Genomic DNA, 20,036 nt, shown 5'->3' on the forward strand with positions numbered 1-20,036 from the left:
TCGACGACTTCGTCTTCCGGGATTTCTTGTAGCTGTTCTATGATCTCCTCTTCATCCTCACTCCCTGAGTCTACATCAAGACTTACAGAGAGGAGGTCCATGGGATGAGTTTCTTCCTATAATTAATAATTTCATGCCACATACAACCACCAAAACAAAAAACCATTAACCCCAATAGAGTCGGCAGTGACACCACGTTCTCATAATACAGACCATCAATGTGCGATTCAACCCAAGACATAAGGCTGCGGCTCCACTGAGGCGGAGACGAGCGGAGCGGAGAGACCTGTAGGGATCGACTAATCCCTACACGTCTGATGATAATGAGGCGGAGACGAGATGTGGATTCAAGTAATATGATTGGTCGATCCCTACACGTCTCCTCTCCGCTCCGCTCGTCTCCGCCTCAGTGGAGCCGCAGCCTAAGTGTTGTAAATCAACTTTTTAGTATAGTTTGTTGCCATGGTAACATGTCCTTAGTTATAGGTAGTGCCACCAGACTTCAAAGTCAAAGTATCTTTATTCAATTTAGGCTATAGCAAGCACTTATAAATGTCAAAAAAAACTACCACCGGTTCGGAAAAACCTCTGTTGAGAAGAATCCGGCAAGAAACTCAACGAGGTATATATTTTTTAAACAGATTTACAATATTATTAATTGATATTATACATCACAAGTATAGTACTAAAAAGAATATAAGGGCCACTTGAATTTTACTGGTAAAATTAAATCAAAAATATGTTTGGGTTTTTAATTGAATACATTTAATTGAATGAAAAGTATTTGTACTATGTTATGTTTTATTAATAAAACTATTTTTAAACAAGGAATGTCATAAAGAATTATATTTATTAGTATTTGAGTTTCACCCATAAAATTCGCGTGGCCCTTATTTTCTTTTGAGCAGTATATTTAACACAACTTTATTTTTAACACAGCAGGTTCGCTATATTTGAAGGGATCGCCAATGCGGATCAGAATTATTTCCAAATATCCCTGTCCATGATATAATCATTAAATTTATAATACGCCTTAGATATTAATGTCTTCATGACAATAGATCACCACTTCGGCGAATTTATAAATAATATTTTTAAATTTAGTATAATAATAATAATAGAGCGGCAAAGAATCTGGTTTCTCTAGACACAGATATTAGAAAATTTCAAGTTAACTTTCATACTAGATTTTTTTTCGGGTAGGTAAATAATTAATCTAAAATAGACCTCGACAACCCTAAGCGTCCGCGCCGGAGTAGGCGGTTAAGTCTCCTAAAGGGTCGGAGTGTGCATACTTGTTCTCTTTTACTATGGTATCATTGATCTCTCCTGAGTTAGGTAACAGGATAACATACGCTTAAGTTTTTTAAAGTAGTTTATACAGGGTGGCCCATTTATATCGGTCAGTATGGGAAAGTCTGAAACTATACGACATGCGAATATTTCTTCTTAGGAACCATGACATCGATTTTAATAACAAGAAAAACTGCAATCATGCATTTAAAAAAAAAAACCTGTACTCAGCTCGGGAATCGAGCCCGGTTGTTTTGAAAAAAAAAAACAACTTCGAACACCTACTAAAATTAATTAAAGTATGTGAAAACAATGCATTTTATTCATTTTAGACATAATGTATCATGGACACATTTACTTCTTAAGACGTACACAATCGATATCTAAATAGAAATAGTGTAAGTTTTTTTTTTTCAAAACAACCGGGTTCGATTCCCGGGCTGAGTACAGGTTTTTCTTGTTATTAAAATCGATGTCATGGTTCCTAAGAAGAAATTTTCGTATGTCGTATAGTTTCAGACTTTCCCATACTGACCGATATAAATGGGCCACCCTGTATATATAGCGTCCCACAGCTGGGCAAAGGCCTCCCCTCCTGACCTCCACAACTCCCGTACTGACGCTATGTCAGGCCAGTCCTTTGCGTACGTGTCCAAATCGTCGCTCCATCTTCTCGGTTTGCCTCGACGTCGGTGGCCGTTCTCCGGCAACCCACCAAGTAACTCTGTGAGCCCCCACATGTGGCCCAGTCCCATTTTAGCTTAGCAGTCATTTTCGCAACGTCTTTAAAAGTTGATTGACTATCGTATCACTCACCTTGTACTCCTCAGTGTTGTACAAAATGACTTTTCTGTTGGCGTCGCTGGCCGCAAGATACTGGGAGTCATCGCTGAAACAGACGTCCGTGACCTGCCCCAGGTGTTGCAGCACCACGCCCTCGGTGAGGGTGCGGACTTCCAGTTTGTACGTGCGGATTTTGTTGTCCGCGCCTGCCAAACACATACAACAATACAATACAATGCAATAACTCCCGAAGTTCGACGCACATCATCTAAGTAATTTTTTGTTTGATTGACAAAAGAAAAAATATGTGTCCAATAATTTAACTGACGGATTTAATCTTAGAGCAACGCGGGCTTCCTACGGAAGGGAGTAGCCATTCGCCGCGTTCCCCTCTGTCAAAAGTGCAAGCCCAACTGGGCATACGAATTTTATAAAACAAGGCGCGCCCGGATTTCAAACTAGACCGAATCGAGTCGTGCGAGTGAACGCTGAAGTGCAAAAAAACCTCAGACACCCCAAACATGTTTTTTCATTTTAATTGAGTTGATTGAATTTATTTTTGAATACCTTCATTATTATTATTTTTTAAAGACATTGGTGTGTTTTGTTAAAAACCGAGACAAGTGTAGCTGTACCGCACTGACATTTGACTGATGACAGAAACTCGCATCAAGCTAGTTTTAAGCCAGATGCGTTCGCACGTGGCGCCCTCACGGCATATTTCCCTTGTCTGTATGATTTGAGGTTGCATCCTACACTAGCACACTCGCATGTTATTGTGTCCATTAAATATAAATAAAAATTCATTGTAGGATTTGTGGGGGACGTACCTCCGACCACGACTTGTCGAGACTGCGGGTCGATGCTCACACAAGTCGGCTCGAAGTCGAGCGGCAAAGCCGACTGCTTGCTACTCCCGTTTATAACTTGCAACTGTAACAATTACAACAAAATTTTATTCGTTGGTTCTTGGCAAAAATCTAGATAACAAAAATTTTATAATATTTTTTTTTACCAAATACAAAAAACCATAAAAATATTTTTCTAACAGTCTGAAGTTGGTGCCTCAGCACGAGCCAGCAGGAGTGGACCTATAGTCGTCTACCTCACCTGCTAAGGCACCGACTTCAGACTGGTAGAAAATTAAAATCGAAATCGAATTGAAATTGTTTCAAAGATGACGGAGTTCAGACGTAACATAATAAAAATTAAAAAAAACACCCGAATAAAATAAATAAAATAAAAATAAATATCATGGGACACTTGACACCAATTGACCTAGTCCCAAACTAAGCAAAGCTTGTACTATGGATACTAGGCAACGGATAAACATACTTATATAGATAAATACATACTTAAATACATATTAAACATCCAAGACCCGAGAACAAACATTCGTGTTATTCACACAAATATCTGCCCCGGCCGGGATTCGAACCCAGGACCTCAAGCTTCATAGTCAGGTTCTCTAACCACTTAGCCATCCGGTCGTCCAACCTCCTCCTTTTTTTGAAGTTTGTTAAAATAGAGAAAGAAACAATTGACAACCATTGAATTAAGGGCCTTATTCATTCAAGGGGAGGGAAGGGATAAGTGATTATTTTTAATTTTAACATTCCTTCCCTAAAATAATAATACGGTATTATTGTTAGTTTTTTTTGAATTAAGATTAGTCATCAATATCGTTTTCATCGCGGAAAACACAATTAGTGAAAATTCACTCAACAAATTTGACCTTTGGAAAACGTCAAGTTTAACTTTAAGAAACTTGTTGGGCAAACATATATTATTTGTATTGTAAAGTATGAGACTATGTCCACTAGCACGTGTCGTAGCCAACCGTCGCCGTCGCGTGTCATGTATGCGTTTAATATTCCGTTCCTGACACGTTCCTTTTACGGCCATGGCATGATACGGTGTAATGCGTAGAGACCTTTATGCCGCATACGGATAGAAGAATGATTGGTTTTTGGATTATATTTGTATTTTTTATTTCAACTCCAAATTTGTTACTTTTACGGTCATCCAAACTGAAACAAACAGCGGTCCAGTGGTGTAGCGGTATGGCACGCATTAGGAATGCTGAGGACCTGGGTTCGATTCCCAGCGTTGGTCTCTTTTTCTGGGTTTTTCTGTGCATCCATGTTTCAGCATGTATTTTCGTTAGAAGAATACGGTCGAATGCTGCAAAATTCCGACGAGATAGCTTGTTGATTCCCCTACCTCCTTGACGGTGGCGACGATTGTGGTATCGTCTTGTATGATGTGGTCCATACCGCGCGGCTGCGACCCCAGCGGGACGACCACGTCGGTGTACGTTGGCACTTCACCTGCAAACATTAGCATGATAATTACATTAAGAACTAAAAACCGGCCAAGAGCGTGTCGGACACGCCCAAAATAGGGTTCCGTAGCCATTACGAAAAAATTAAGTAATATTTTTCTAAGGATTTCGTATTTTATACAGAATCTTCCATAGTTTAGGTATATTTTATACCTTAGGCTGCTATTTACTCTTAGGGGCTGTTTCACCATCCATTGATTAGTGTTAAGTGACGGTTAAATGTGATGCCGTCTCCGTCTATTCAAACAAAACAAATAGAGACGGCATCACATTTAACCGTCACTTAACACTAATTAATAGATGGTGAAACAGCCCCTTAAACTACTAATAATTGTCAAGCAAACTTAGCCATTATAGTTTTCCTTGAAAGTTTGATATACTTACTACCATCCTGAATTTTTTCAAATTTTTCCACCCACCAGTTTAGATTTTAGAGAGGGGGGGACGCTGGATTTTAATTAAACGAAAAATTGTCGTAGCAAACTCCGCAAATGGTTATGGTTCTCAAAGACTTATCCAACGATACCCCACACTATAGGGTTGGATGAGAAAAAAAATCACCCCCACTTTACGTCTATGGGAGGTACCTACCCTAAAAAAAGACTTGTTTTAGTTTTGTATTGTACCAGTTTGTCGGCATAGTTTACATATATATCCGTGGAAAATTACAGCTTTCTAGCATTGATAGTCCCTGAGCAAAGCCGCGGACGGACGGACAGACAGACAGACATGGCGAAACTATAAGGGTTCTGTTTTTAAGATTGGTTTTTTGGAATCTTTTTGTATTTTTTATTTCAATTCCAAATTTTTACTTTTACGGTCATCCCGTAAAACCTAAATTGAAAATACAAACTGAAATATAGATGCACAGAAAAAACAGAAAAATAAGACCATCACTGGGAATCGAACCCAGGTCCTCGGTAATCCGTACCGCGTGCTATACCGCTACACCACTGATGGTCAAAATCAAAATCTTAATTTGATTGCTTAGTAACGATATCTCTTGTCCGGGTGAGCGGTTAGTTCCAATGGAGTGCCGAAAAAGCTTCTCGATGAGGGCTACGGCATAGATGTCGCTAGCGTCACTGCTTAAGTGACTAAGTAAGAAACAAACAAGCTGAGATATGAGGTGCATAGGGGAAATTCGTGTCGGTACCGTTGACCATCTGTGGTGTAGCGGTATAGCACGCGGTACGGATTACCGAGGACCTGGGTTCAATTCCCAGTGATGGTCTTATTTTTCTGTTTTTTCTGTGCATCTATATTTCAGTTTGTATTTTCAATTTAGGTTCTGTTTTTGCCATTTTGGCTCCGGGACCCTAATAACATATGGAAGCGATTAGCAACTATGGGCAATATCCATACTAATATCATTAATGCACAAGTGTGTGTTTGTATGTTTGTCCGTTTTTCACGTCGAAATGGAATAACGGGTCGACGTGATTTTTGGCATAGAGATAGCTTATGGGCCAGAGAGTAACATAGGCTACTTCTTATCCCGGAAAAATGCACAGTTCCCGAGGGAACGGCTCGCACGCGATAACCGATTTTCTACGCAGGCGAAGCCGCGGGCAAAAGCCCTATGCCTCTATGCCAAAAATCACGTCGATCCGTCGCTCCGTTTCGACATGAAAGACGGACAAACATACAAACACACACACTTGCGCATTTATAATATTAGTATGGATTAGACAATTCAGAACGCCGGTATAATTGGAAATTACATTAAGATTGTTGTTTTCAGTTAAAAATGAACTTGCTCGTCACGGAAACACGGTTTCGTGCCATCACCCACGATTTTTTTCTTACAGCAATTGTCCACTTAGAATTTGCAGCCACTATTGTTGATAATGTTTTTACAATTCATAACAACTAATCTCGTTAGAACATATTTGTTTACTGCAAAACATCATTGGCTTCATTTTTAACCTTAGTTAGCGCTGCTGTGATCGTTTTGCATGTCCCCAATATATAGCTCTCATGACCTTGGTCTTTCTATGTTGACCTTGACCTACTTTCGGCTTTGGGCACGGCGCGTCGCAGCGAGTCATCGATTCCACAAGTCAGCAGAGAACCCTCCTTGCAGGTTTGCATGTCGCTGATACATGGCTCTCGTGACCTTGACCTAGCTTCGACTTTGGGCACGGCGCGTGGCAGTGAGTCATCGATACCGCAAGTCAGCAAAAAGCCGTCCTTGCAAGTTCGCATGTCGCTGATTTATAGCTCCGGTGACCTAGTAATCCTTCTATGTAGACCTTGACCTACGTTCGGCTTTGGGCACGGTTCGTCGCCGTGAGTCATCGATGCCGCAAGTCAGCAATGAGCCGTCCTTGCAGGTTCGCATGTCGCTGATATATGGCTCCCGTGACCTTGATATTTCTGGTGACCTTGACCTACCTTCAGCTTTGGGCACGGCGCGTCGCAGCGAGTCATCGATGCCGCAACTTAGCAGAGAACCGTCCTTGCCGGCTTTCATGGCGTTGATCTGGTTGCCGTGACCTTGACCGAGGATGTGTAGACCTTCGCCTGCAATAAACAAAAATGCCTATTTAAAATCGTGAACAGCTCTAAAATTCTCAGTAACCCGATTAAACTGTTGAACTGTAAGTTATTGAACAGCGGGTACTGCCTTTTCGCATCGTAACGTCCGGCTACCTGTTTTATTTTATTTCGCAACTTTTCATTTCGCTAACTCTAAAACTGTAAATATTTCAGGATTAATTTCAGGGCCATCGTGTAGAACTCTTTAGGTTAGGTTAGGTTAGTTTAAAGAAAAAAGAAATATTTACAGTTTCAGAAAGTCAAGTTGGGAAATGAAAAGTTGCGAAATAAAACAGGTTGCCAAACGTAGTAGACTATTTTTTCTTTTATATTTTTTAAGGCTGTCGTGTTTTTGATTTTCTTTTTTATTCTTTTCGTTATTTCTGTTAAAATGGCTGCTTAAAAATATTATAATGTAAACATTTAGAATGAGCTAATTATTAGCTTTAATTTGATACGCCATATTTTTTTTTCACGGACGCCATATTTAAATATTCTCTGTCACTCTGACAGTCAGGACGAATCTAATGATACCTCAATTATGTTAAAATTCGTTAAACACGCTAGAAAAACAACTCTTCTTTGGGCAGTCGGAAAAAAAAAACTTAAAAATGACTACGGAAATCTTCCAACCCTTCTTACCAGTATCAACATTCCACGAGGTAACATTCCCATCGTGGCTGGCGGTATATACAGTATGTTTGTCCGGGTGCAGCGCTAGACAGGTGATGGGCTTGTTGTGTCCGGTCAGCACGCGGAGAGGCTTGTCCGGGTTGTTAACGTCCAGGTAATTGATCTCACCGGACAGAGACACAGACAGGAGGTGCTGGCCTTGCCAGAGGCACGATACCTGAAAAAAAGTGATATTTTAGGCTATGGTCTCCTATTTTATGCTATAAGCGATATCTGATGAGTGAAAGAGACCACAATACTGCCATCATAAGACAAAAGGCGCTATCTCAAAAAAAACTCTTTTGAGTTATAATCTATTGTGTAGCTTAAAACATTCTGCATCACATGGTGTAAATTACAGAAAAGCGATTTTTTTTGAGATAGCGCCTTTCGGCTTAGGAGGGCAGAATAGTACTCTGTAGTAGTGTAGTCTCTATGGTAAGCATTGTCATGCAGCGTACGACGTAACGCTGTAAACGGCTGATGGCATTTATAGGAGACCATAGCCTTAGGGAGATAGATATTTGTTTGTAAAAATTACATTCTCTATACTTCTCTGACAAGTGGTAGATCTATAGATAAGATAAGATAATGATTTATTTATCAAAATAGATTACATAGTCATAGAGATATACAATACAATATTAATCGCCATGCTACTTATACTACCTAAACCACTAGATGGCGCTAATATTGTGAGGTCTGTTTGACGTTAGTTCAGCTTGCAATTGAAATTAATGAATTAATATTACAAATGTCTGCTATAGATAGTGCCATAAGAGTTGAAGTGAATGATTACACACACAGCTACAAAAAGAACTGATTGCACAAAAGGAGAATGAATTAAATGAATGAGTTAATGTCAAAATTCTGCTGACATTACACGACATGTTGTAGCTGTGTATGCAATCATTCACTTCAACTCTCGTGGCACTACCTATACCACCGGGGATCGAACCCGGGACCAAAAGCTTCATAGTGAGTGAGCAAGGACGTAGTAAAAATATGGGCACACAGGGTCAAACTATGGTTAAACAGGAGATGAGATGAACTTAGTCGGGTAGCAATCCAGGTGGATCTTATCACCGAACAAATTTACCAAAACTACACTGCATGTTTTGTGTTATGTGTAATTTATTAAATAACACCTAAATGAAACTAAAACTATTTGTTAGTTCTTTACTTCAAAAGCTTTATTTTAATTTTGACGACCAGATGGCCTAGTGGTTAGAGAACCTGACTACGAAGCTTGAGGTCCCGGGTTCGATTCCCGTGTCGGGGCAGATATTTGTATGAAAAATACGAATGTTTGTTCTCGGGTCTTGGGTGTTTAATATGTATTTAAGTATGTATCTATCTAAATAATTATATTTATCCGTTGCTTAGTACCCATAACACAAGCTTTGCTATAAGCTTACTTTGGGACTAGGTTAATTGGTGTTAATTGTCCCGTTATATTTATTTATATTTATTTATTTATTTATTTATAAAAGCATAAATTAAACTTTACTTAATTACTAACAAAATTTCAATAGAAACTTTTACTTGATGCAATTTTTCGCGTAGCTTTTTACATTAGTATAATTAATTTGTGCAACTAAAACTAATAGCGACAAAAAAACACGATTGTGACAGGACGCTATAATTAAATATAATCTATGATCGAGGTGAAATGCGATTCGGTGAATCGCTACAAGAAATTTGTACTTTTGAGGTAAAGAACTAACATCATCATCATCCCAGCCTATATACGTCCCACTGCTGGGCACAGGCCTCCTCTCAGAACAAGAGGGCTTGGGCCATAGTTCCCACGCGGGCCCAGTGCGGATTGGGAACTTCACACACACCATTGAATTGCTTCGCAGATTTGTGCAGGTTTCCTCACGATGTTTTCCTTCACCGCAAAGCTCGTGGTAAATTTCAAATGTAATTCCGCACATGAATTTCGAAAAACTCAGAGGTGCGAGCCGGGGTTTGAACCCACGACCCTCTGCTTGGTCAAACCACCAGGCCACCACGGCTAATGACTAAAACCTGTAATGACAGTTGTGTGTAAGTAATAAATAAATGAATGTTTAGGGCCTGTTTCACCACTTGTCAACTAACTTTAAGTGTCAGATAAAAGTAATGCTGTCTCTGTATATTCGGACAAAACAAACAGAGACGGCATCACTGACACAAGTTGACAAGTGATGAAACAGGCCCTTAATATTGAGTTATGAACTAGCAAACCGACCTGTTGATTCTCCACAGCGTTGCCCATATTGAACAGGATGCTTTGTTCCCTGGTCTCCACATCCCAGACCGCACAAGTCTTGTCTCCGGAGCAGGACAGGAGCCGCTTGCCGTCGGGAGACCACGCGATGCCGTACACGCCGCCCTTGTGAGCCGGCGAGCCGAACTGGCGACACAGTACGATATTATTTTTTGTTTTTTATATATAAAATAGGCTTAAGTTTGGCCTCAATCTCGCTTGATGGAAGGCGAAGATGAGGCCTAAGATGGTACACGTTTGCCTAGAAATTAGAGGGTAACCCTCTTATTCATAAAACTTAACAAGCCTATGTTAACTAACAAATGCTTTGTCCCTTTCTAACAAATACAAATGTCGAAGTGACAGATAAGGACAAACGAATTTTAGCGGCATTTTAACTAAAATAGGTTTGATTGTCGTTTATGAATAAGGGGGGTTAGTCATTAGTCAACTTTTTAGGGTAGCTTGCTGCTATGGTAACGTCTCATGATACTGGTTAGGTCAAGTCCTACCCGTCTCGTGTAATGTCTGTACACAGTGTAGAGGGAGTCTGATTACAGCGCAGTGAAGCATATTCCTCACCGTACATGCTGAGCTAAGTCCACAAGAGAATATTTTTTTATAAAATAAATAAATAAATAGCTGAGCATGTACCTTCTCACTTATACAAGGTCTCCCAGAAATCGACGATATACTATACTGACAGAATATGAGGTTTTAGGTTTAGTAAAAATGGCTTAATTCTTGAGATATCGTCAATCGTCATTTAAAAAAAAAACTCCCTGAGCGCGTTCTTTAAAAGCCACAGCTAAAAATGTGAGGTTTTTTTAAACTATTGTTTTTGATAAAATATTCTTAAAAAGTAAAGTTTTTATGGCACTAAAGTTGACCCTAGAACTTATGGTTTACGATATAGTAAAAGTAATATATATATAAAAGATAAAAGTCGTCCACGACGACGTGGACGTGGAAAACGTGGACGACTTCGGCAGAAAGTGGAATGCAGCAAGTAAAAACAAGTTTGTTAAAAGCTGACATGGAAGGGGTCCCGAAGAAGCTCTATAAGGAGTACACAGTACGTTTACATTTACGTTAACGTCAAAAAAGCTTAAATTAAATAAACTTTACTACTTCATTATTTTGATTAAATCTTTTCAGTTTAAATTAAGTTTTTTTTTTCGTTACAAGCCTTATCCCCAATTATTGCCTCACCTCTCCTTTTAGTTCAGAAGTGAGTCCATCGAACAGGAATATCTTGCCGTCGAAGCCGGCCGAAGCGAAAAGACTGCCGTCGGGGCTGTAGCGAACCGCCTGAGCGAAGCGAGTGTGCTCCTGAAAACGTACAAGTAGTTAATTTGCTTTGTTACCTAAGAGCAAAAATTACCCCTGCAATATCCTACCAATCCTACTCTTCTTCTTCTTGCCCCCCTCCCATTTCAACTGGGGTCGGGCCTCCTTGTACGTCGGCGCCAGGACGCTCTGTCCTGGGTTGTCGTTGGTGAGATATTCAGGGCTTTCAGGTCCCTCTCAACATCCAACCAATCCTACTAATATTATAAATGTGAAAGTTTGTGAGTGGGTGAGTGAGTATGTTTGTTACTTCTTCACGCTGAAACGGCTGAACGGATATGGATGAAATTTGGCAAAAACTTAATTTATAACCTGGAAAAACATGGGATACTTTTTATCCCGATATTCCCACGGGATAGGGATAAAATCTCGAAATAACAACCGCTGCGTTTAGAGTCTTGCAATTTTGGACAGTTGTTCTTAAAACAACCTCAATGAAGACCACGATATAAAATTTGGGAATTCGCAAGGGAATTTTGTAAAATCCCCCGGAGTTTAAATTGTAACTACCAGATCGAATAGTTTACGCGTGCGAAGCCGCGGGTAAAATCTAGTTGTCCATAAAGTACACTCAGTAAAATTATTGATTCTGAGGTAGTACGAACTTTTTAAAAAGTAATGACAAGACCATGTACCGTTTGTGCCCAAATAAACATTAAAACATCAATTAAGGCTGGCCAGTCAATCAGTGAGAGGGCGCCGGGCCACTACTTTTGGAGGTACCTAAGTGCCTCCGCTAGCTGGCGCGGACGCCCGCCGCGTGCGCACGCTCGCGGATCCCACTACGGACACCCGCCGTATTAAAATCCGTCGCACGCGCCCGCGCCAGTTAGCGCTGTTCATACAATTTCTTATTAGACGGGAGTCCGTACCGGGTAATCCGCGTCAGCTAGCGGAGGTACTAACAACTAAAATTATACGGAAAGAAGCAGGGCTGGTCGAGCAACGTGTTGGCAACGAAATCAAAATGCTTTGGCAGGCTATTTTGTGGTTGCGGCACTGGCCTGGGTTTGCCATCCTTGTCGGGTTAGTATCACTTTAATTAACTAAAATAAATTCTTTGCTCACCCGCGACCTTTGCAAAATATGCGTGTTGCGTGTTCATGCGGGTGAGCAAAGAAATTCTTTTAGCTCATTGATATGGACTTCTGCAAAGTAACGCCTGATTCAATAAATTAGTATCACTTTGTCTAAAAAGCAGCTGGTCTACTTAGAGCAAGTGGTCTAAAAAGTTCCCCGAATGTCTACTCGGTCTCCGTTCATCTATGAACCAAAGCCGCCGCGGAGTTCCTCTTTCCCGTGGCTCAGGCGCTTCGCACCTTGACGCAACTCTAACCTAACCAAACCCATGATTTTCATGTGTTCGACACGAAAATGTCAAGAGTTTCAGACCACCTTGCTATTTAGACCAGCTGCGTTTTAGACGAAGTGATCTACATCGCATTGTCATGGACAGGGCCGTCTTTCACCTATTAGAGGCCCCGGGCACAACATGCTGCATGCATTCGGTAAGCCTGATTTTCAAACGAGAGTTGAGAGTATCGGTTATTAGTAATGGAGTAGGGACTAGGGGGGGCCCAATCTACCGCGGGGTCCTGTGGGCACGTGCCCACTGGGGAAGAGGCGCCTGGTCATGGACGTTTATTTACCTGCTTGGTGCACTTGAACTTGAACGGTGGTCCTTCGAAGACGCCCAGCGTGTTGTCTTCGGACGCGGTGACGATGCGGAACGGGCGCGCCGGCCGGAAGTCCACCGAGTTGATCGGCTTGGACTGCCCGCTGATCTCGCCCACTGACGTGCCCGTCTCCGCCATGAATACATGGCCGAATCTGAAAATCATTAGGTGGGTTTTTACTGTCGCTTGTTGCCATGGTAACGTCTCTTGAGTTACCTATTAAGAGCGTTTATACCTGCTGAGCTGGCAACGTTGCATTTTTGTGCCAAATGGAATGAAAACGTAAATGTGGTCTGATAGAACTCATATTAACTCTTCTTAATATATAGGTTAACTTAATGTGTCTACTTCAATAATTATTCGTTATAGACTTTTTTTTAAACCGTTAAATAAACATTAATTTGTTTTTAAAGAATACAAAAGTCTATCGCGAATAATTATTAGAGTAGACACATTAACTTATCTATTAAGAACAGTTCTATCAGACCACATTTTTAATTTTCATTATTTTTTTATGGAATAATCGAGAAAAACTAACAAAAATGCAACGTTGCCAGCTCAGCAGGTATAAACGCTCTTAAAATGATATTATGGGGTATAAATCCACTAAAAGTTAAAAGAGTTGCGACAGTTTTAAGGCAATTCCTTCATGGCTCATCTCCTAAGCATACTAATATTATACATTGCAAACATTTATCTAACAAAGTGTATGTCTTATGTCTCCTGAGTTACGGGAGAGAATAGCAACAGCAAAAAGATGATTGACCCAGATGGTTCATAATAGACTAGATTCAGTCTGTTCGGTTAGATTTTCAAATAATAAAGAGTTAAATTTTCCAGGGAACGTTTTTATCACAAAAATAATTTTAGCCCACAGATAATTACAATCAATTCTAATTTTACTTTAAATTTTAGGTTTATTATACAATCTAGATATCTTCAAACTAGATAATTATTTCATTTAATTTGAATCACATTTTAAATCTAATGACAGTTTTAACAAAGTAACAAAGCGGTGACCTTATCCAACTGTATGCAGAAGGTCACAGGGAACTACTTCCGCCTTAAGATAGAACTAAAGTCGGGTTTTAACGCGACCTTTTGTGATCTCTTCTGTGATTCTCGAAATGTTTGTTAGAGAGAGAGAGAGAAAATAAAGACATATACACACTAGGCTGTGACGACACGAACGCCAGCGGAAGGTAGTTCGCAAACAAAGTTAAGCACTTTTATTTATTTATTTATTTAAAAATGATCCTGTGGACTTACTTACAGCGTCCAACAGGATAACAACACACACACACACACACACACACACACACACACACACACACACACACACACACACACACACACACACACACACACAGACAGACAGACTAGGGACTCTATTAGCTTACCGTTCCCTCCCCTCCCCGACGACCACCATCCGTTGACTGTCGGCGCTCCACGCAATGTCCTTGATGGGTCCGCCGATCGGCTGGAACTCATTCTTGAGGATGTGCTCCTTGTTAACCGTATCCCAGATACGAACCTTGCCAGACGCATCTATAACAAAAATAGATTTTAGTCATCATCATCATCAGCCGGAAAACGTCGACTGCTGAATGCATCCACCGGTAGCCCGCAACTCTCTCGATGTCGTCAGCTGTAGCTTAAAAATTGTTTTTGTTTCGAACAGCATATACTTGGGAGCAATTAAATCGAGCCACCCTTGCAATTTTTACGTTGATTTTTAGGTCGTAAATGTTATCATGGAAACGTAAAAATTTGCAAGGGTGGCTCGATTTCTTTGCTGCCAAATGTAATTTAACTTTAATTTATAAATTAAATAAAAAATAGTCAAATGTAATCTGTATTGCTCACTATTTCTGGTGTACAATAAAGAGTCTTTGTATTGTACTGTATTGTATGCCGTATTTCGCCACAAGATGCTCCCTTTAGCTAATTACTAAACACTTGATCATAAATATGCCACCTAATGACAAACGCTACATTAGCAGCATAAATATGGCTTGGATAGTTGGACGGCAGCCAACTCGCTCCAGAATTAAACCAAGTTTATGTAGGGACTGTGGAATAACTGATAATATCTATATTTGTTTCCCAAGATTCCGCAGAAACCACTGCATCTTTACCTAAGAAAATCGTGACTGAATGCCAGATAGCAAAGCATAAGCCACAGTAGTTAGAGACATCGAGGATCATAGGGCGGATAAGAAATCTATGTGCATAATAATAATAGTTGTAAAATTAATTATATCTACGTACCTAGCACAAGTCACACAATAAATTAGTTTTATACTTTACAAATTATCTATTTATTTATGTAGTTAATGGTCTGTAGTATGTCTTTATAACGGTCCGAGGGTTGCCGACGGTGCTGGCTGAAAATCAGCGCTGGGGTGATCTTAACGCTTCAGCATTATGCTGAGCCAGTATCCGATTCATAACCGCAATGGCACATACCTTTGTTGTTTTTTTTTTTGTACCTAATAATATTGTTGTTGTGAATAAATGCAGTTCTTTCTTTTCTTTCTTTCTTTCAAATGGGATTTTTCGAAATTCCCTTTTTTAGGGTTCCTTGGTCAACTAGGAACCCTTATAATTTCGCCATGTGTGTCCGTCTGTCTGTCTGTCCGCGGGTAAGCTCAGAGGCCGTTAGTACTTTCTAGCTGTAATTTGATATGAATACATTTCAGTCACGCCGACAAAGTGATACAATAAAAAAAAGTAAAAAAAATGTTTTTAAGGGTACCTCTCATAGACGTAGTGGGGGTGATTTTTTTTCTCGACATTGTGGGGTATTGTTGGATGTCTTTAAAACCATTTAAAACCATTGGGGGGTTGCTAAGACAATTTTTCTATTCAGTGATCTGTTTGCGAAATATTCAACTTTAACGTGCAAATTTTCAGTGAAAATATTGAAATCGAGCGTCCCCCCCTCTAAAATCTAAACTGTTGGGTGGAAAAATTTGAAAAATTCAGAATGGTAGTAAATATATCAAATTTACAAGGAAAATTATAGCGTCTAAGATTGCTTGAGAATTATTAGTAGTTTAAGAGTAAATAGCAGTCTAAGGTATAAAATATACCTAAACTTGGAAGATTCAGTACCTACCTACACAATACGAAATCCTTAGAAAAATATTATTTGATTTTTTCTTAATTGCTACGGAACCCTATCCCGGGCGTGTACGACACGCTCTTAGCCGGTTTTTTATTTTAGTTTACCGTGAAAATGTTCTAAAGTCTCATCCCACTAATATTATAAATGCGAAAGTTTGTAAGTCTGTTTGGTTGTTACTTCATCACGTCTAAACCACTGAACCGATTTACATGAAATTTAGTATACAGATAGTTTGAGTCACGGAGAAGGACATAGGATAGTTTTTATCCCGGAAAAAAGCATAGTTCCAGCGGGACAGCAATTAACGAATTCTGCATGGACGGAGATGCGGGTAACGGCTAGTACTTAATAAATTAAACTTAAAATGGTATTTATTAAACAAAAAAAAAATACTATAAAATAGTTATGAATGGTAATAATATTAAAAGCCCTGGTAGGGTAGTGGCGTGGTTTGACCTATGGCCTCTCAAGCAGAGGATTGTGGGTTCAAATCCGGGCTTGCACCTATGAGTTTGTCGAAAATCTTGTGCGAAATTGCATTTCAAATTTACCACAAGCTTTATGCTGAAGAAAAATTTGCACAAATCAAGCAATTCAATGGCGTGTGTGAAGTTCCCACTCCGCACTAGGCCCGCGTGGGAATTACGGCTCAAGCCCTCACACTCTGAATGGAGGCCTGTGCCCACCAGTAGGACATGCATATACAGGCTGGAGGATGAGATAGAGAAAGATCATGGGACAGCTACCATGTTATGCAATTTCTCAAAACAACTCAACCTCTCCAAGCTTTGATGACTACACAAAAAAAGAAAAAAAAACAAGATTTATTATTTTATAATTTAGCGGACGAATTTAGCGGATTATGACTTACGACGAGCAAAGTCTTTGTCACTATTTAAATCTATGCTTAAGGAGCACTATCTGTCATCTTGTAATTATTAGCCTTATTATAATTTATTTATTTGTTGCTGTTTATCTCACTACCTATATTTATTTTGGATGTATATTATATGTACGATATAATTATGTATGTATTCGTAGATGTATTGCTGTTACTTTTAAATTTTCTGATCTACTTTTGATGCACCACCTGTTGTAAACTAGTCCTTCCTTCTTTCTGTAAAAAAGGTTGCCTGGAAGAGATCGCTCTTAAGTGATAAGGCCGCCTATTGCTCACCTTGTAATTTTAATAATTTGTTGTCTGTATCGCTTACTATGTCTGGTGTACAATAAAGAGTCTTTGTATTGTATTGTATTGTATTGTATTTATAGTCACTTGCATTAATATCTGCCACAGTGGAACATGCAAAATTATCTGACATGTCCGACCAGCCCTAGAATTAGTCATATCAGATATTTATGCATGATTTGTTGTGTCAGATGTAAGTGCTGGTTCACTGTACCTATTAATTTATGTATCTAGAGTATTTACTTTCCATAAAGTTTGTTCACAGGCAATTAAACTTAAGTGTGAGAAAAGTGTGTCGGAATTAACATATAGTGAAAGCAGATAAACAAGTGTTATAATGGATATTAAGGCGCACATGCATTAATGCTGTACTAAATCAACAGGTTTCTGACTGAAGTTAAAACCCATAAAATTTTTTTTTTGTTCAAGCCGGCAATTGGCGTGAAGTTGCGCAGGATCGGGTTAAGTGGCAAGCTCTCGTTTCGGAGGCCAAGACTCATTTTGGGTCACTGAGCCAAACTAGTTAGTTTTAGTTAGTTAGTTGATGGAATGCTAATTTTATCCTCAATATTAGATATGGGCCGAATGTGGTTTGAACCAAATATGAACTTCGGCCGAACATTCGGTAAAAATAAAAAATCCGCCGAACTTCGGTTCAATAACCTGCTTCTAGTAAATTTTAAATTGTTATTGCAAATGCAACGAGGTTGTTGAAAACAGCCTTTAATAATAAAAAATACATAATGTTTAGTTTGTGCAACTTGTGAACCAAAAACTTTTTCTTTTAAATTGATTTTAAGAATTGTACCTAATCAAGATATTTATTAAATTAATAGGTATTAAGTTTGTTGCATATTCTACTGATATGGCAGACATGCATTCTATTAATTTCAGTCGAAATAGCACAAGTACGTTTTTTTTTCTAGTGCCGAATATTCGGCATTTAAACCGAATTTCGGCCGAATGCCAAAATTCTGCTCAAGCTGTCATTTGATTGTGATCGCGAGTGTCAAAAGCGTTAAGCAATATCTCCTCTGGTCACAGATTACACATTATTGTATGCAATTTTAACTTACAGCTGAAAACTTTTTTTGCAAGTATTTTTTGTGCAAGTAGTATGTCACACCTTGTATTGCCTTTCTCAGGGATGACCTGCCTAAAGGGTTTTGAAGAGAAGCGAGGGATAGAGGAGAATAGCAGCGGATGGAGGAGGCCTATGTCCTGGAGACAACCTGATACTAATGTGGCTGGTGTCAACAAACTATATGTTGTATTTTATATTACCACTGAATATAGGCTATTTTTATTTTTATTTATTTTTATGTCCCACCTAACTAAATCTTCCCCTTATGAAAAACAACAACAACATAAACAACTACATGTTAGCAATTGAATATAAATAAATAAATAAACATGGCAGTAGTTCGATTTCCCCAGATCCAGTCTTACCTGGGTGAATATTCCAGCTGTCATTATTCTCAACATCTTTGTAACGGAATCTAGAATTAACTGATGTTGATTTAATATTGACCCAAGCACTGCTATTTATACAGCTCCAATTGTATCCATTCCTTAATAAATCTGATAAAAAAGTGTTGAGAATAATGACAGCGGTTTAAATACCCAAATACTCACCCACCCCAACAAACCTTAATAAGTACAGTCAAGGAATTTAATTTACGTCCCAGGGTGGAACCTTTACTTAATTATTTTTGTCATGGTTTCTTTAGCAATATGGAATGTCAATATGACATTAGTAACAGAAAGGTTTCACCCTAGGTAGTGATTTAATTTCCTTGACTGTACAAGAACACTGGTCTAATTTGATGACGATGTAAACAGAATTGAAGATGAGTTTTGCTATCTTATTCCTTCACTTTATCAAGTAGGTACTCCAATTGATTCATTGTAGGCTGTGCATACAATTATTATTATTATTTATAATGCACAGGCAGCTTATAGCTGATGCATGCATATCAAACACAACAACACATATAACAGTATTAGCAAAACTTTTTCTTAAATGGCTATATTGGCATTATTATTCAAAAGTAAGAAATTTTCAATCAAATAAATACCGGCTGTACAAGATAAACAATGATTCACAAGCTAATCATGATAAAAGATAACCCTACCTCCTGAGGCGATGTAGAAGCCGCTCGGGGAGTATTTGGCTACGTTAACCTGGCACGAATGCTCCGTGTACACGTCTGCGATAGCCGGGTTCTCGATATCACGAATGATAACTGAATTCCCGTTCGTATACAGGAAATTGCGGCCCTTAGGGTCACCACCCAAAACAAGCGGTGTACCTCGCTGCGTCCTCGGCAGAGCCGCGAAAACGTATTCTGCAAACACATCACCACCATATTACCCTTTAAAACTGTTAATAACTTCAAACATCACATAAATCGAAGGAATTTCTGAAACATTATCGACACAGCCCATGCTTCCGGACACTTAAAATTCATTAATTGGAACTTACTATTCGAATAAGACATCTTTTGCTTAAATTTTATTAGTTTACAACTACAAGTGCTTAGCTAAAAAACTAGAATAAACTAAATAGTTTTCAATCTATTTTGGAAAACACTATCAGCCGCTAATCCATAGCCTTAGCCTTCTACAAAAAGTGACGTATAATGTATAATATTTTATGTAGTGTTGGCAGAATTGCCCCTATTTTTTTGCCCATATATGGGTATGGGCTAGTGTTGTTCGAAATGTAAAATAAACCGGAAAAAGTGTGCTCTCCTCTAGTTCATGGTTCGGCAAGTGTGTAACGTGCCTAATCGACATTTTGA

General features: G+C 39.1%; 1 protein-coding gene across 1 annotated transcript in view; it reads right to left on the bottom strand.

Moving 5' to 3' along the window:
- flr (actin-interacting protein 1 flr) overlaps positions 1-19,885 on the bottom strand; it is a 29,757-nt gene extending 9,872 nt beyond the window's left edge. Inside the window, exons 1-11 of the mRNA XM_074103347.1 lie at positions 19,718-19,885; positions 19,368-19,580; positions 14,314-14,461; positions 12,887-13,067; positions 11,100-11,219; positions 9,870-10,034; positions 7,604-7,811; positions 6,818-6,946; positions 4,300-4,406; positions 2,907-3,009; positions 2,110-2,282 (exon numbers count right to left, since the gene is read on the bottom strand). Of these exons, the coding sequence (XP_073959448.1) occupies positions 2,110-2,282; positions 2,907-3,009; positions 4,300-4,406; positions 6,818-6,946; positions 7,604-7,811; positions 9,870-10,034; positions 11,100-11,219; positions 12,887-13,067; positions 14,314-14,461; positions 19,368-19,580; positions 19,718-19,733 (1,563 nt within the window). The 5' untranslated portion in view covers positions 19,734-19,885. The remainder of the gene's footprint in view (positions 1-2,109; positions 2,283-2,906; positions 3,010-4,299; positions 4,407-6,817; positions 6,947-7,603; positions 7,812-9,869; positions 10,035-11,099; positions 11,220-12,886; positions 13,068-14,313; positions 14,462-19,367; positions 19,581-19,717) is intronic.
- Between the last annotated feature and the right edge of the window lie 151 nt (positions 19,886-20,036).

This window comes from Choristoneura fumiferana, chromosome 20 (assembly GCF_025370935.1).
Source record: "Choristoneura fumiferana chromosome 20, NRCan_CFum_1, whole genome shotgun sequence".
In the NCBI taxonomy this organism is placed as follows: domain Eukaryota; kingdom Metazoa; phylum Arthropoda; class Insecta; order Lepidoptera; family Tortricidae; genus Choristoneura; species Choristoneura fumiferana.